The 14,920-nt window shown below is 37.3% G+C and overlaps 1 protein-coding gene across 4 annotated transcripts in view; it reads right to left on the bottom strand.

Moving 5' to 3' along the window:
• Nucleotides 1–10,892: 10,892 nt before the first annotated feature.
• Nucleotides 10,893–14,920, bottom strand: part of SYNJ2 (synaptojanin 2) — a 94,283-nt gene continuing 90,255 nt past the window's right edge. For all 4 annotated transcript variants that reach the window (XM_057738661.1, XM_057738662.1, XM_057738663.1 and 1 more), the window contains one exon: nt 10,893–14,394. In XM_057738661.1, the coding sequence (XP_057594644.1) occupies nt 13,675–14,394 (720 nt within the window). In that variant the 3' untranslated portion in view covers nt 10,893–13,674. The remainder of the gene's footprint in view (nt 14,395–14,920) is intronic.

The raw sequence follows: 14,920 nt of genomic DNA, 5'->3' as shown, positions 1-14,920 counted from the left end.
AGTCTGATAGTTAAGAGCTTTGATCTCCAAATCAAGTCCAGTCAAAAATGCAATGTTCTAAAAGTAACAAATAAATAAGATCAGACATCAGAAAAAAATTGTACGGAACCACAAAAGACCCTGAATAGCCACAGTAATTCTGAAAAAGAAAAAGCTGGAGGCATCACTCTTCCTGATTTCAAACTGTATTTCAAAGTTATCGTAATCAAAACACTATGGTATTGGCATAAAAACAGATAATAGATCGACGGAACTGAATATAGAGCACAGAAGTAAACTTCATGCACATATGGTCAATTAATTTATGACAAAGGAGCCAAAAATACACAGTGGGGAAACGATGATTGGGAAAACTGGATAGCCACATGCAAAAGAATAAAACTGGACCACTGTCTTACACCATACATAAAAGTCAACTAAAAATGGATTAAAGACTTGAACTTAAGACCTGTAACTATAAAAATCCTAGAAGGGAACAAAGGTAAGCCCCTTGACACCAGTCTTGCCAATGACTTTTTTAGACTTGACACCAAAAACAAAGGCAATAAAAGCAAAAATAAGCAAGTAGGACTACATCAAACTAAAAAGCTTCTGCACAGCAAAAGAAACCATCAACAAAATGAAAAGGCAACCTACAGAATGGGAGAAAATATTTACAAATTATATATTTGATAAAGGGTTAATATTAAAGAATATAAAGAACTCATTCAACTCAATAGCAAAAATCAAACAATATGATTTAAAAATGGACAGAGGAACTGAATAGATATTTTTCCAAAGAAGATATACATTGGCCAGTAGGTACATGAAAAAGTGCTCAACCTCACTAATCATCAAGGAAATGCAAATCAAAACCACGAGATACCCTCATACAGCTGTCAGCATGGTTATCATCAAAAAGACAAGGGATATCAAGTGTTGGTAAGGATGTAGACAAAAGGAACCCTGCACACTGTTGGTGGGAATGTAAATTGGTGCAGCCACTATGGAAAACAGTATGGAGGTTTTCCTCAAAAAAACTAAAACAAAGGCTTCCTAGGTGGCGCAGTGGTTAAGAATCCGCCTGCCAATGCAGAGGTCACGGGTTCGATCCCAGCTCCAGGAAGATCCCACATGCCGTGGAGCAACTAAGCAAGCCCGTGTGCCAAAAAAAAAAAAAACAAAAAACTAAAACAAGAACCACCATATGATTCAGCAATCCAACTTCTGGGAAGGAAACCCTCCATTTGCAACAACATGGTTGGACCTCGAGAGCATTGTGCTAAGTGAAATAAGCCAGACAGAGAAAGATAAATACTGCATAGTATCACTTATGTGTGGAATCTGGGAAAAAAAACAAAAAAAAGTCAAACGTGTAGAAACAGAGAGTGGAAGAGTGGTTGCTAGGGCCTGGGTGAGGGGTGGGATGGGAAATAGGGAGAGGCTCATAAAAGGGTACAAAAACTTTAAGTTTTAAGTTGAATAAGGTCTGAGGAGCTAATGCAAAACATGGTAAAATGGTGGCTATTGTTGATAACACTATATTCTATAATTGAAATTTGCAAAGGGTGTTAAAAAAATTCTCATCAAAAAAAAGAAAGAAAAAAAAAAGATAAAGGTGTGAGGTGTTGATGTGTTAATTAACTAGATGGGAAGGATTATATCAAATCATCACAATGTACACTTTAAATATCTTAGTTTTATATACCTCAACGAAGCTAAATTTTTTAAATTTTAATTAAAAAAATGTAACATATTGAAAGGTCCTAAGAATTTCATTCCGTTTATTCACCACGAAGTCCATTTCTTCCGCTTCTGTTTCAGATAATTCATTACATTTCATTCAAGCAGAACCTTCTGACTTTTCCTTGTATGATTAACTACCAAATGCTGTCCACTCTACGCCAAAGGTCCCAGAATCCTTTTCCATTTCTACTGCCCCATCTTCAGTTCAGATTTTCACATTTGGCCTGGACTGTAATACCCTCCTAATTGGTTCCTCATCCTAGTGATAAAATAGAACTGTAATTCAGTGAGCACATTTTGTGTACTTATATACTAATTGTTGCTTTATATAAGAATACAAAGCAGCTTTATTAGCCATATTTTAGAGATAGGAAAACTAAGCATTAAAAAAAATCATAAAACTGGCCCAAAGTCTCAAAACTAGTGATAGCACAGGTTAAACTCAGGTTTTATTTTAAAATCTAAGCATGTGCATTGCAGTATTTTCACAGAAAATTTCAAACTAAGTTTAAAAAGTGACAAAAAGTCACAGTAGTGGGTAGTCTAGGACTTCTAAGCTGATCTTGGAATTTCTCTCCCTCAATAGCTAATTCAAGGGAGGAAAAAAAAAAGAAAAGAAAGAAAAACTAGAAAGAAAATAATTCAGCAGCATCTTAAAAAAATGAAAGGACTGAAAGCCATCATTAACTTTGAAAAATGGTAGCTAAGAAAAAATAAGTGATATTAGGGAAGATGATTAATCTTGAGAATTGTGATAATAGTTCTCTATTTTGTAGAAAAAAAGGGGAAGGTGGCCTTGAACAAAGTTAAGCAAAAAGCGTTGAGGTTGGAAACATCTATAATTGAAAATGTAAAAAATAAAGGGAAGAGGGGAGGCAAAAACAGCAAGGCTTTGTTTTCTGAAGCCCTCATGGGACTAGGATACAGTCCGGGTGAAGTGAATCCTAGAATAGCCATTTAACAAAATCTCAAAAGAGGCAGCAGAGGCCAGATCTGTAAACAAAGATATATAATGCTCTCCCCAGCTGTGCTGTGGGGCTGACTCTTGCCCTCTTCCACCCTCAGATAAAGGAAGAGGGCATGAGCCGTAACGTCAAGTGTGGACGCACAGGAAGCAGCCTCACATAAGGTAGGGGAAAGGGTCAGGAGAGTTCACCCTCCATTTATCAGGGCAAATGGGTCTGTATGAAGTTTATTGTATACAAGTAAGATGAAAAGAAATGGCATGATACTTAACATAGGAAAGCAAAACAAAGCAGGTATATACTGATGGCTGAAGGTTCAATTCTCAAAGGAAATGTAATCCCTGAAGAACAACAGCAAAGAGTGATAAACAGGGAAAAAAGCAGAGACACAAAAACAAATTGGAAACTCAATCAGGACAATTACAGAAGAAATTAGACACCACATTAAAGAACAGAGATAGGGTTGAAAATCCTCTTCTTAATAGACGTTTTCTCGATGGATGCAGAACCACAATGGATGCAGAAAGAAAGTAAAACAGAGTAATTAGAAGATAATAGATAAGAAGTCCATTCAACTATAAGGCAATAGACAGACATAGTCAACAACAAACTCAGGGAATAGGGACCATGTGCATCTTTTGGCAAATTTGCTTATTGATTAAATCCAGGCATCCCCCCAAAAAAACAAAAAACAAAACAAAACAAAAAACAAAATATAAAAAGCAAAAAAAAAGGAAAGAAAATACTACGCTTTAAAATGCAAACAAAAATCCTAAAAACAAAAAACCCCTCATGTTAGAAAACAGTAACATTGGAAAGAAAGAATTTTGCTCAGCTGAATTGCCCTTGAAATGGGTACCAAGGTAATGGACCAATATGCTCAAACCTGGAGAAGCTCTGGGAATAATGTTAATCACTTCTTCTAGCTCCATCCTCTTAGGTTAATTTCAGGTAAATTAAGTGTAATACTTATCATACAATGATATATACTTGATGTTTTAATATGAATCACCTGGTATTTTACTATACATTACAGAAAAATCTCTCTAATAATGTTAATGATAATTATTTCTGGGTAGATTTGGAGTGAATTTTTAGCTTTTTGTACTTCTCTGTAATGCTGAATTTTTATGAGTATTTGTTATTTCAATACACAACTTATTCTAAAAAGCAGGCTCTACAGAAGTCAAAATTCAATTGTAGCTACTGTGATCATTAGTCAAGTTATTGCAATATAAGCTAGAGAAAATCTTAGAACAACAAAGATACGTTGAAATATCAGTGAAAAAGGAATCTTAAAAATTAGCAATAGGCTTCTGCTCTCAGTAATAGCAGGCTAGATAATTTGGAACAACCTCCCAGTGAGGACAACCAAAATACCTGGATGAAATGTATTGATCAAAGTACTAATAAGAAAATAGGGAATTACTGACAAAAATGTATAAAAAGGCAAGAAACCAGAGAAGAGACCAGCAATTAATCCCATTCCTGGGCATATACCCTGAGAAAACCATTAGCCAAAAAGAAACATGTTATCACAAGGTTCATTGCAGCACTATTTACAATAGCCAGGACATGGAAGCAACCTAAATGCCCATCAACAGGTGAATGGATAAAGAAGATGTGGCACATATATACAATGGAATATTAGCCATAAAAAAGAATGAAACTGAGTTATTTCTAGTGAGGTGGATGGACCCAGAGCCTGTCATACAGAGTGAAGTAAGCCAGAAAGAGAAAAATAAATACTGTATGCTAATGCATACATATGGAATTAAAAAAAATGGTACTGATGAATCCAGTGACAAGGCAAGAATAAAGACGCAGATGCAGAGGGTGCACCTGAGGACACGGGGGGCCAGGTGCGAAGGGGAAGCTGGGACGAAGTGAGAGTAGCACTGACATATGTACACTACCAAATGTAAAATAGATAGCTAGTGGGAAGCTGCTGCATAACACAGGGAGATCAACTCAATGATGGGTGATGACTTAGAGGCTGGGATAGGGAGCGTGGGAAGGAGTTGCGGGAGGGAGGGGATATGGGGATATATGTATAAATACAGCTGATTCACTTTGGTGTACAGCAAAAACTGGCACAACAGTGTAAAGCAATTATACTCCAATAAAGAGCTTAAAAAAAAAGTACCTTTGCTTCAGGCAGGGATGCAAGTACCATATATGGCAGCCCCTCTGTGCAGACAATTACCAAAAAACGTTCCCTATGGTCAGATAATTTTTAAAAAGACCTTTCTTCCTCCAGCATGTGGCTTGGGGCAGAGAATAGGGGTTCTATTTGTGATCCCACTTACCCTTCTTAGTTGGGCATCTTTGTGCAAGGCCCCACTCAAGGCATCTGCAGAGTTAAAAGAAACAAGTGAGCAACTGAGCTGTGGTTCTGGCAAATTCCCAAGGTGTGGTGGACAGAAGTCAAAGTTCAGGGCTTGCCAAGGGAGTCTGATAACCCCACATGTACATAAGCTGGGACTGCAAAGGGATACAAATATGCAAAATAAGGGTGACCCTGAAATAAACATTCTGTATTCATAACTCCTGGGTGATCTAGGGAATCACAAGCCTACAACCTGAATTAGAGGATCCCAGACTACTAGTGTCCCCAAGGTACCTGACAAAGGCAAAGAAGGAAGATACATTCATGTCAGCCCACAAATTATTCTTATAAGTAGTTTATCAATTGCCATAATCACTGAACAGTCAAAATAAACTAGCGTACAAGGAAATAAGATACCACAAATGGGGAAAAACAGCAGAACAGGCCCTCCTTCAAAAAAAGATTTGAGATGTTGGCACTATCATATACAGATGATAAAATAACTATGCTTACTATGTTTTTTTTTTAAGAATACAAGGTTGAAATATCTTCAAAAATAAGAAGCTATTCAATGACTTAGATTTTAGAAAGTGCCAAAAATAGCTTCTTGAAAAGAAGGCTGAAATTAGATTAGATACAACCGAAGATAAGTAGTGAACTGGAAGACAGGTCAGAAAAATTATCCAGAACGCAGCACAGAGAGACAAAAAAGATGGAAAATGCAGAAGACTAAGGGTATTGGTGACTAAGAAGATAACAAATTCTATGCTTCATTTGAGTACCAAAAGGAGAAGAGAAAAAGCATGTCCCAGAGGCAACATTTGGAGAGATAATGGTTGAAAAGTTTCCAGAACTGATAAAAAACACCAATCCACACATTCAAGAAGTTCAACTAATTCAAAGCAGAGCAAATAAAAATAAATTCACATCTATACACCACATAGTGAAACTGCAGAAAAGCCAATACAAGAGGAAAACCTTAAAAGTAGAGTAAGAAAGGTTCACAGGAATAAGATCACTACTGTTGAGAAGTCACCAATGCAAGCCAGAAGACAGTGCAATATTGCCGAAGTACTGAAAGAAAACCACTCCCACCCTAGAATAATATTCAGTAAAAATAATAAGGCATTTAAAATATTAAGATAAAATAGACATTTTATATAAATTAAAAGAGTGTACCACCAGCAGAGCTTCATTAATGGAAATATTAAGGGATGTACTTCAGGTAGAAGGTAAATGAATGATCTAGCCAGAGGTGCTGAGATTCAAGAAATGTAGAGTGAAAAAAGAGGCAACTATTTGGATAAAATAAGTGAAAAACTGATAGTATAATACAATAATAATGTCTTGAGTGGGTGTTAAAATATGTAAAATTAAAATACATAGTAACTATAGTTGGGATGGTATAAATGGAGCTAAAGTGTTCCAAAGTCATCACATTATTCAAGAGGAAGGTAAAAATAATGATTAATATTAGACTTTCAGAATTTAATAATACATGTTCTAATTTCTAAGATAACCAGTAAAAATGTAACCAACAAAAATAGGGTATAATGACTTCCAAATTAGGAGAGGACAAAAAGAGGAATCATAAAAATCCAAAAGAAGGCATGAAAAGAAAGGAAAAGAAACAAGAAACAGATAGTAAAAAGAGAAAGCGTAAGACTGGATGTTAAATTTAAGCCCAAATATAGCAATTATTACATTAAATGTAAATGGATTAAATACTCTAGTTAGAAGATAAATATGTCAGGCTAGATAAGAAAACAACACTCAATTATATGCTGTTTATAAGAGACCATGTGAAGCATGAGGGCACCAAGAGGTTCAAAATAAAAACTATAGACACAGTTCACTTTCCTGGTGAACTCTACCAAAAATTTAAGGAGGAAATAATTTCAATGTTATCAAATTCTTTCAGTTAATAGAAAAGAGTGTACTCCCCAACGCATGAGGTTAGTGTAACTTTGATACCTAAACCATACAAAGTCAGCACAAAAAAAGAGAAAGCTACAGGCCAATCTCAATAACAAAGTTGCAAAAATCTGAAACAAAAGTATTGACAAACTAAGTGCAACAATATTTTAAAAGATAATATAATCTGTCCAAGTTGGATTTATACCGAGAATGCAAGGTTATTCAGCATTGGAAAATTGATCAGTATAATTCACCATATTAACAAACAAAAGGAGAAAAAAATCATAATCATTTCAGTACATAGAGAAAATGTCTTCGATAAAATTTAACCACCATTCATGAAAAAGATAAATTTAATAATCTAGAAAGAGAACTTCCTTAATCTAATAAAGGCTGTCTGAAGAACAAAAAACAATAAACATCATACTTAATGGCAAAAATATTATCATTGTCCCTTTTAGAAGAAGAGTAACCCAAGAATGCCTATTACCAATGTTTGTATTTACTAAATGTCTGTACTAAATGTCCTCCAGCTCTGTAAGGCAAGAAAAAGACATAAAAGGTACAATGATGGGAAAGTCAGCATACAAATACTTTGCAAGTGACTGTCTACATAGAAAACCCAAAGAATCCACATACACCATATTTTATCAATTTTAAGACACCTTAGAAATACTTAACATCTCTGCAGGTGGGCTACATCTTGCAATAGATGAGTCATAATTTAGTTGAAAGCCTTCTGGCTTAGTCTGTTCAGGCTGCTATAACAAAATACCACAGACTGGGTGGCTTATAAACAAGAAACATTTATTTCTCACAGTTCTGGAGGCTGGGGGTCCAACAACAAGTTCCAGCATTGGCATGCTCTGGCGAGGGCCCTCTTCCTAGTTCATAGCTGGGAACTTCTCACTGTGTCCTCACATGGTGAAAGGGGTGAGGGACCTCATGGGGTCTCTTTTATAAGAACACTAATCCCATTCATTAGGGCTCTATCCTCATGACCTAGAATGTCCCAAAGGCTCCACCTCCTAATTTATACTGAGAAGCGGTATAAATTATACCTAATTTATAACCCACTTTGGGTTTTCAGCATATGAGTTTTGGGAGGACACAAGCATTCAGACCATAGCACTTTCTTAAGACCTATGTGGGAAAAGAATCCATAAAAGAGTTATTATGTATATGTATATATGTATATGTATAACTGATTCACTTTGCTATACTGCAGAAACTAACACAACATTGTAAATCAACTATACTCCAATAAAAACTAATTAAATATAAGAAAAATAGCATGTAAATGTGTATCTCATAATTGATGGTATATTGAAATACAGTAAATTTAGATTTTTATGACAGTTTATATAAAAGCAAGGTTGTTTGTAGTCAATACACAAAAAAACTTTCATACTTAAGTATACTTGCAAAAAATAGCAAGTGAATTTTAAAGTAAGAATTATAGTTAACTGTTAGATAAAACCATGGTATCAAGGTTATAAAAGAAAATGTTATTTACAGATACAGTATTTAGGAGCAAATATCATGATAGCAGAATTTTTAAAAAATATTTCAGCAAAGGAAAAAAATAAAGCAAATATAGCAAAACATTAAATTACTAGTAAATCCTGGTGATGGATGTATAAGAGTTCAAACTATTCCCTCTGATTTCATGTATGTTTGAAAATTTTTGTAAGTTAAAAACTTTGAGAAACATTAATGAAATAAGTGGAGAAATATACCATGTTCTTAGATTGAAGAGTCAATATTATAAAGATGTCCATTCTATTCCATGAAATCCCAGTAAAAAATTCCAATAGGTTTCAGTTTTTTATAGGACTTGATGAATTGATTCCAAAATATTTATATGAAAATGCTAAGGATCAAGAATAGCCAAGATACTCAAGAAAAATACATGGTAGAAGGGCTTATTTTACCAGGTATCAAAGAAATAATACAACATGATATTGACACAGAGATTGACAAGCAGACCAGTGGCACAAGAACAGAGAGCCCAGGAAGCAGAGACTCTGTAATGGCAGTGTGAACATCTCAGGAAACCTCTCCCCCAGAAAGAGGTCTATTAAACTAGACAAAGACAATCATTCAAATGTCTAGAGATTGATCAAAAGACTTACAACAAATTGAGAAGCCTTTTACTCAACAAAATCTAAGGATTCCTAGTAAGAACAATGGGAGGCCACTGCATTAGACTTAGAACTAGAGCCTGCACCCTTCCCCCAAGAGAAGTGCCTTCCAGAAAGACCTGTAGCATTGGGGGACAGTGGAATGAACACATCATATGTCATACACCACACACCTTTGTACCCTACAGCTAAAAAATATTTTTATATTGATGAAATCACTAGAAAAGTCAATCCTGCACTTGACCATGGAGCAAACAATAAATTTTAAAAAGTAGATGTTTCTCTAGGCCATATTCTCAGGTCAGAATCCAATAAAATTAGGAGGAAACAATTTTAAATTGCCAAACTCTTAACTATTGGAAAATTGCACAGTCTCCCTTGAATCAAAGAGAAACTAAAAGCAAATTACAGTCTAGAGATTAATGAAAATGAGACTATTTCATGCCAATATGTGTAGAGTGCAGTTAAAGCTACAATCAGGGGAAAATATATAACTTTAAATGTCTTTATTGTTAAGCAAGACTAAAAATAATGAAACCCAGTGCAAGCTTTAATTAAGAAATTAGGAAAATAACAAAACTAAACAAAAAGTAGAGAAGGATGCAAATTAAAGATAAGTTGAAGTTAATGAAAAATGTTTTAAAAAACAACATAACAAAATAAAAATAAACAGGATATATAAATACCAATGTTGTTCTTTGAAAAATAAAAAAAAAAAGGATAATACCTTGAGAAACTCAATTAAGAAAGCAAGAGCAATGGCTTGTTATTTAATAAATGATAGAGTATAACTATCACTCAGGAAGATACTGGACACCCCACCTCACACCATTTATACATGATCTTCCAGATGCTTTGAAGTGCTGCTATTAGCCCAGGCAAAGCCTGTAATCTTAAGCATGCTAACACTCAGATTTATTTAGCTATTTTTGCCACCCACTACTTCCATTATCTACATAAGTAGATAAAAATCCTAAAAATAAAATCCTAAACTGTCATTTAAGGTGTTCTGAAATTCTTTCCCAACAGCTCATTCTTTCCATGTGCATAAATCCACTTAGCTACATGTCAAGTTCTTAATCCTCTTCTCTCAAATCTTCCCTGGCCCTCTGTTCACAATCACTCTCTCATTTGTACTCTCCTACCTCATGGAGATAGAGCTGATTATACAGGTGCAAACAGTTTGCCTCGGATGAGGATGAGTTTCAATCCACAACCTTGGGAAAGGAAGGTACTGTAACCGGCCATTTCCTTCCTCCCCATCCAAGTCTCAGGCACTCAGATTAAACGAATTCAGCACAGTACTTACTGGTCAAGAAGGACTAGGCATCTTTATTATGTGGAGAGTGTCGGTATATTCTTATTCCTGAAAGGCATCAGAGAATATTTATGACCTAAATTTTGTGTATTAATTAGCTAAGGACAAACCGAGACAGAACTGGAAGACTGTTTACTCCTTTCTCCTGCCTCTATGCAGTAATGTACTCAAACCACTCCAGTAACATAAGTTTGCTATAACATCCTATAGAAAATGAATCCTAGCATCTCTCAATATGATAGCATAAAGTTATTATATATGTTATGGCAGTGGTCCCTGCTAGCAGCATTCAACTCATAAATTCTTAACCAAATTATTACTTTTATGCAGCTTCAACTTAGTTTGATGGTTGAAAAAAGAAACAAAAACTCAAACAGAGGAATAACTAGTAATCACATTTCATCCAAAACAAAAGGCTAGCCAAGGAAGATATCCCAAGGTTCTCTTCATATCTGAAAGGAAATAAGCCAAAAATTTTTAAAAAAGATAAAACATTTAATAGGTATTTTTCTTTTTTACAATTTCAGTACAAATTATCACTTCAAATACACATTAGGGTTTTTATTCATTGCTAGTCATCCAATAAGTAATTTTTGCAGCTTTCCTTTCTAACAGAATTACTTCATTATAAAGCAAATGTTTTAATACATTACCTTGCTTATATTTATACACAGGACAGGAGAATTTTAGGTGTCTTGAACTTCAACAACTTTAAACTTTTACAGGAATTGCACGGGCAGATGTCCTAGTTTCAATAATTTACTGGAACAAATTTTTTTAAATAGGCAAGAAGTCTGGGAAGATTATGTTGTAAAAAGGGAATCTAATTGGGGTCAGGGAGACAATGCAGAATTGTAAATTCTGTTCCTAAAATACTCTGCAGTGAACTGTAACGCCTTACAGAACAGCAATGAAATAAACTGCAAGGTCACAATAAAAAGGCCAGTTTGGGAGCATCAAAGAAAGATTAAAAATAAAAACCAAAGGGTGAAATCTCCGGATGGCAGCTGCTCATTGTCCAGATTATTCAATCAACTCTACTGCTAACCCAGGAAAGACACCAACTGTGAAGCACTGATTTAAAAAGTAAGGCAATTCCAATTGTTCTTTTTTAAAGAGAACATTAGTGTGAGAAACATATTATCAACTCAAAATCCAATTTCTGTTGTTCATTAAATTTGAACAGCCATGATCAAATAATATTCATTTCTTAATGTTAAACTACTTGTAATTTTTCCCGTGACCTGCCTCAATACAATTCTGTGTTAATACTTACTGTCAGATTCTTAAGAACTATTTGTGTGATGAACACCTATCTTAAATCTGTTCTCTGCACCATTTATTGGCTATTTGCTATCTAGAACAAAGAAGAAACCTGAAAATTAAGCACTGGAAGCAACTTTTGTGGTGCTTACTTCCCCCCTGCTTTTCTGACTTGTTACTTAGATATGCCTTCAAATACACCTCCTTTTTAGTAGGAAAAGAGGTTATGGAGAAAAGAATGTTTGAATCAAGAAATCGACTCCATTCCCAACCATGCCCTTAGAAGTGACGTGAATCCTGGCAAAGGATTTCTCTTTCCCAAGCCTATTACTCATTTTGCTTCCTCTCTCCTCCTAACTCTTTCAAGGATCACGTTGTTTACTCCTTGCATTTCTTAGAGAGGTAAAAATGATATAAAGCATGTAAGTGCTAGTGAAGGTGTCCTAATCAGCTAAGGCTAAAAACACCAGCTTCTACGACTGGTTAACTACTCGTATTACCTGTTTATCTCTATGGGTCCCTAACATTTTTTTCTTTTGTTAGTTTTCAGATGATATGAGACATAGTTTTGTTTTTTGTTTTGAGTGCCAGATGTAAATAATCTGGAATGCATCTTGATAGTGGCAGTGAGAGTTAATTCTGAAATGCCAGAGGTCTGATCAGTAAAAGGAGAGTGGTATCTCCCCAGGCAAGATGGTTACTGCCATCCTAATCATTAGCTTTGAGTACAGGAATTTCCTGGTCACATCAGGGATAACAGAGAACAATTGCTGTATGATTCTAAGACAAGTTAAGACTCCTAAACATGGGATGTGGCACACTAAGATTTTACCAGTGAATTTCTGATCAGCAAAATTATGATATCTGCTCCAAATGAGTTCTAGGCCTTATAACATTCTTTTAAAAATGTTAAGCAATATGGCGATGTCTTTTTAGATGATTGAATAGTTAAGAAGTGGTGCTGGAAATGCACTGGGAATAAAAGCCCTAATAAAATATAGATAAGTTAACTCAGAATATCCTGGGGTTTCTTACATATGGGGACATGTGGTACTTTCCTTCCTGAAGCCACCAGACTAAAACAAATATTCTTCAAATTATAACAATGAGAACCAGTATTATGTACCAGTATGAGGTTTCACATTTTGTGCTTTCACTGGGTATGGTATATAAGGGGAAAAAGAAATCCATGAAGTTTTATTTAACAAGGAATAGAGAGTGTGTAAAAACTGGTAGCACACCAGAGCTCAGGACTGTAGCAATTTACGGGACATGCAGAGTCTAAGACATGGTACAGGAGGCTTTAGCCAGTTGGAGCTCGGGTGAAGCTAATGGTATATGCTTCAGAACCAAAGCAAGGAATGACACCGTCTCCCCCAGGACTCACATATAATCATGGTGAATATACATGTATGTGAATAAACACAAGGTCTCCTGGGAATGTACAGTCTTGTCTTTTGGTTGACCTATCTGCGGCTTCCTACTCTGGTATTTTTTTTAACCTGGTGTCAGCCAGCCAGGTATAGCTCTTAATGGTCCCAACCACCTTTCAGTGTAATCCTTTATGCATCAACCTACAGGTGGGTCACAAAAAGTTATTCCAAATCTGTAAAATACAAACAATATTAAGAACACACACACACATACCACATACGAACATAAATTGAACAACCATTTAAGATTCAATGGGAGGGAGCTTCTTGGGCATTACCGGCTAGATTTCCTTTCCTAAAATCCATACACTAAGTCTACCCGGAGGTTTCTCACACCCTGAGAGGAAACTTAACATGCACAAGTCAAGAATAAAACATATCTTGGTGGCTGAATAATAACCTTATTGAATAAGAGACACCATTCTTGTAAACTACACAAGAGTATCAACGTTTTTTCAGTGAGCCTTTAACTAGATGTCTCTTTCAACTGGGGAGCTGAGACCAGTGGGCTTTCCCCTGTAAGGTGCGGCCAAGGGGAGAAGGCACACATCCTGCAGGAGAGCAGCTGTCCGATTCCCAGTCATGTTTTCGCCAGTGGGTCAAACACCTGCAGCACCGTCCTCTTGTCCTTGTCACTGATTGTCACCCAGTGACCAAAGTCTGTCTGCCCATGCTCCGGGGGCGGCTCCTGGGCAGGTGAGGCACTGCCTTGCAGGGGGGCTGCGTGTGCCCTTCCGAGGTTCTCGGTCCCCGAGTCCAGGGGGCCGGAGCTCTTGGAAAGCCAGGAATTATTCAACAGGGTAGGGTGGTGGAGAAGGCTCCAGAAGGGATCCTGATAGTCACCGAGAAGGTAGGCCGCCTCTGACTTCGCGTCCTTGGTGCCATCAGTTCCGGGGCTCGCAGGTGATGAAGTGCTAAGGTAAGTGGGCTGTGGAAAGAGGGCGCCCTCGGCAGGTGGGGGTGCAGGGGGGCAGTCGCTGCTGGGGCTGCTGCAGGGGAGCCCCTGGAGAAGCTGGCAGTTGCTCTGCAGCACCTGCAGGTGGAAGGCCGCTGGGGCCGACTTCTTCCTCCGCGGGGGCACCTGGGGCACGAGAGGCGGGGCCTCCAGAGGGGGCGGGGCGGCCGCGGGCGGGGTCTCGTCCAGCGCTGGCTTCCCAGCGGCACCTTTCCTGGGCTGAAGAGTTCTCGGTTTGGGAACGGGAGGGACTGTCGTTAGAGGAGGAGTGTCAAGGCTCGTCTCCGGGGGCCCGATTGTAAAATGGACGGCCTGATGCCCAGACTGTTCTTCTGGTGACGCGGGCTGAGAAAAGGCACGACAAAGAGCGTCAATAAGCAGCCTGCCGGGGGAAGCTGGGAATGCGAGCACACAGACGGTGTCTGCAGGGGAGCAGAGATGGGACCAAGCGAACATTCTAGCAAATTCAGGATCTGAGAATGTCTGGGATGCGGGAGTGTGACCAGGCACGAAAGAGCACGGGAGAAACACACACACATCAAGGAGGACCAGCAGGTCCGATGAAATGTGAGTGGAAGCTTTCAAACCAGGGCCACCATGAATCATCTGAACCATGTTTCTGTCACCTAGGAAACGGGGTGATGCTCTTCCTTAATCAACAGCGAACCTCTCTGAAAACTCTTCTTCGAGGCCGCAGCTTTGATAATTCAGTTTGTACCACACTAGGGTGAAGTAGCTTATGTCACAGCGTTAAGCTAATAGAAGGGCTAATGGGTATACTTGCCCCTTGAATCTTTGATACTTAAATACAGAAAAACAGAAAATTTCACACAGGAACTTCACTTCCTTGGTTCTGATCCAAACGGATCAC

The sequence above is a fragment of the Hippopotamus amphibius genome, chromosome 6 (genome assembly GCF_030028045.1).
Source record: "Hippopotamus amphibius kiboko isolate mHipAmp2 chromosome 6, mHipAmp2.hap2, whole genome shotgun sequence".
NCBI classification, from domain to species: domain Eukaryota; kingdom Metazoa; phylum Chordata; class Mammalia; order Artiodactyla; family Hippopotamidae; genus Hippopotamus; species Hippopotamus amphibius.
The sequence above is the reverse complement of the archived record's forward strand: the minus strand, read 5'-3'. Positions and strand labels throughout refer to the sequence as shown.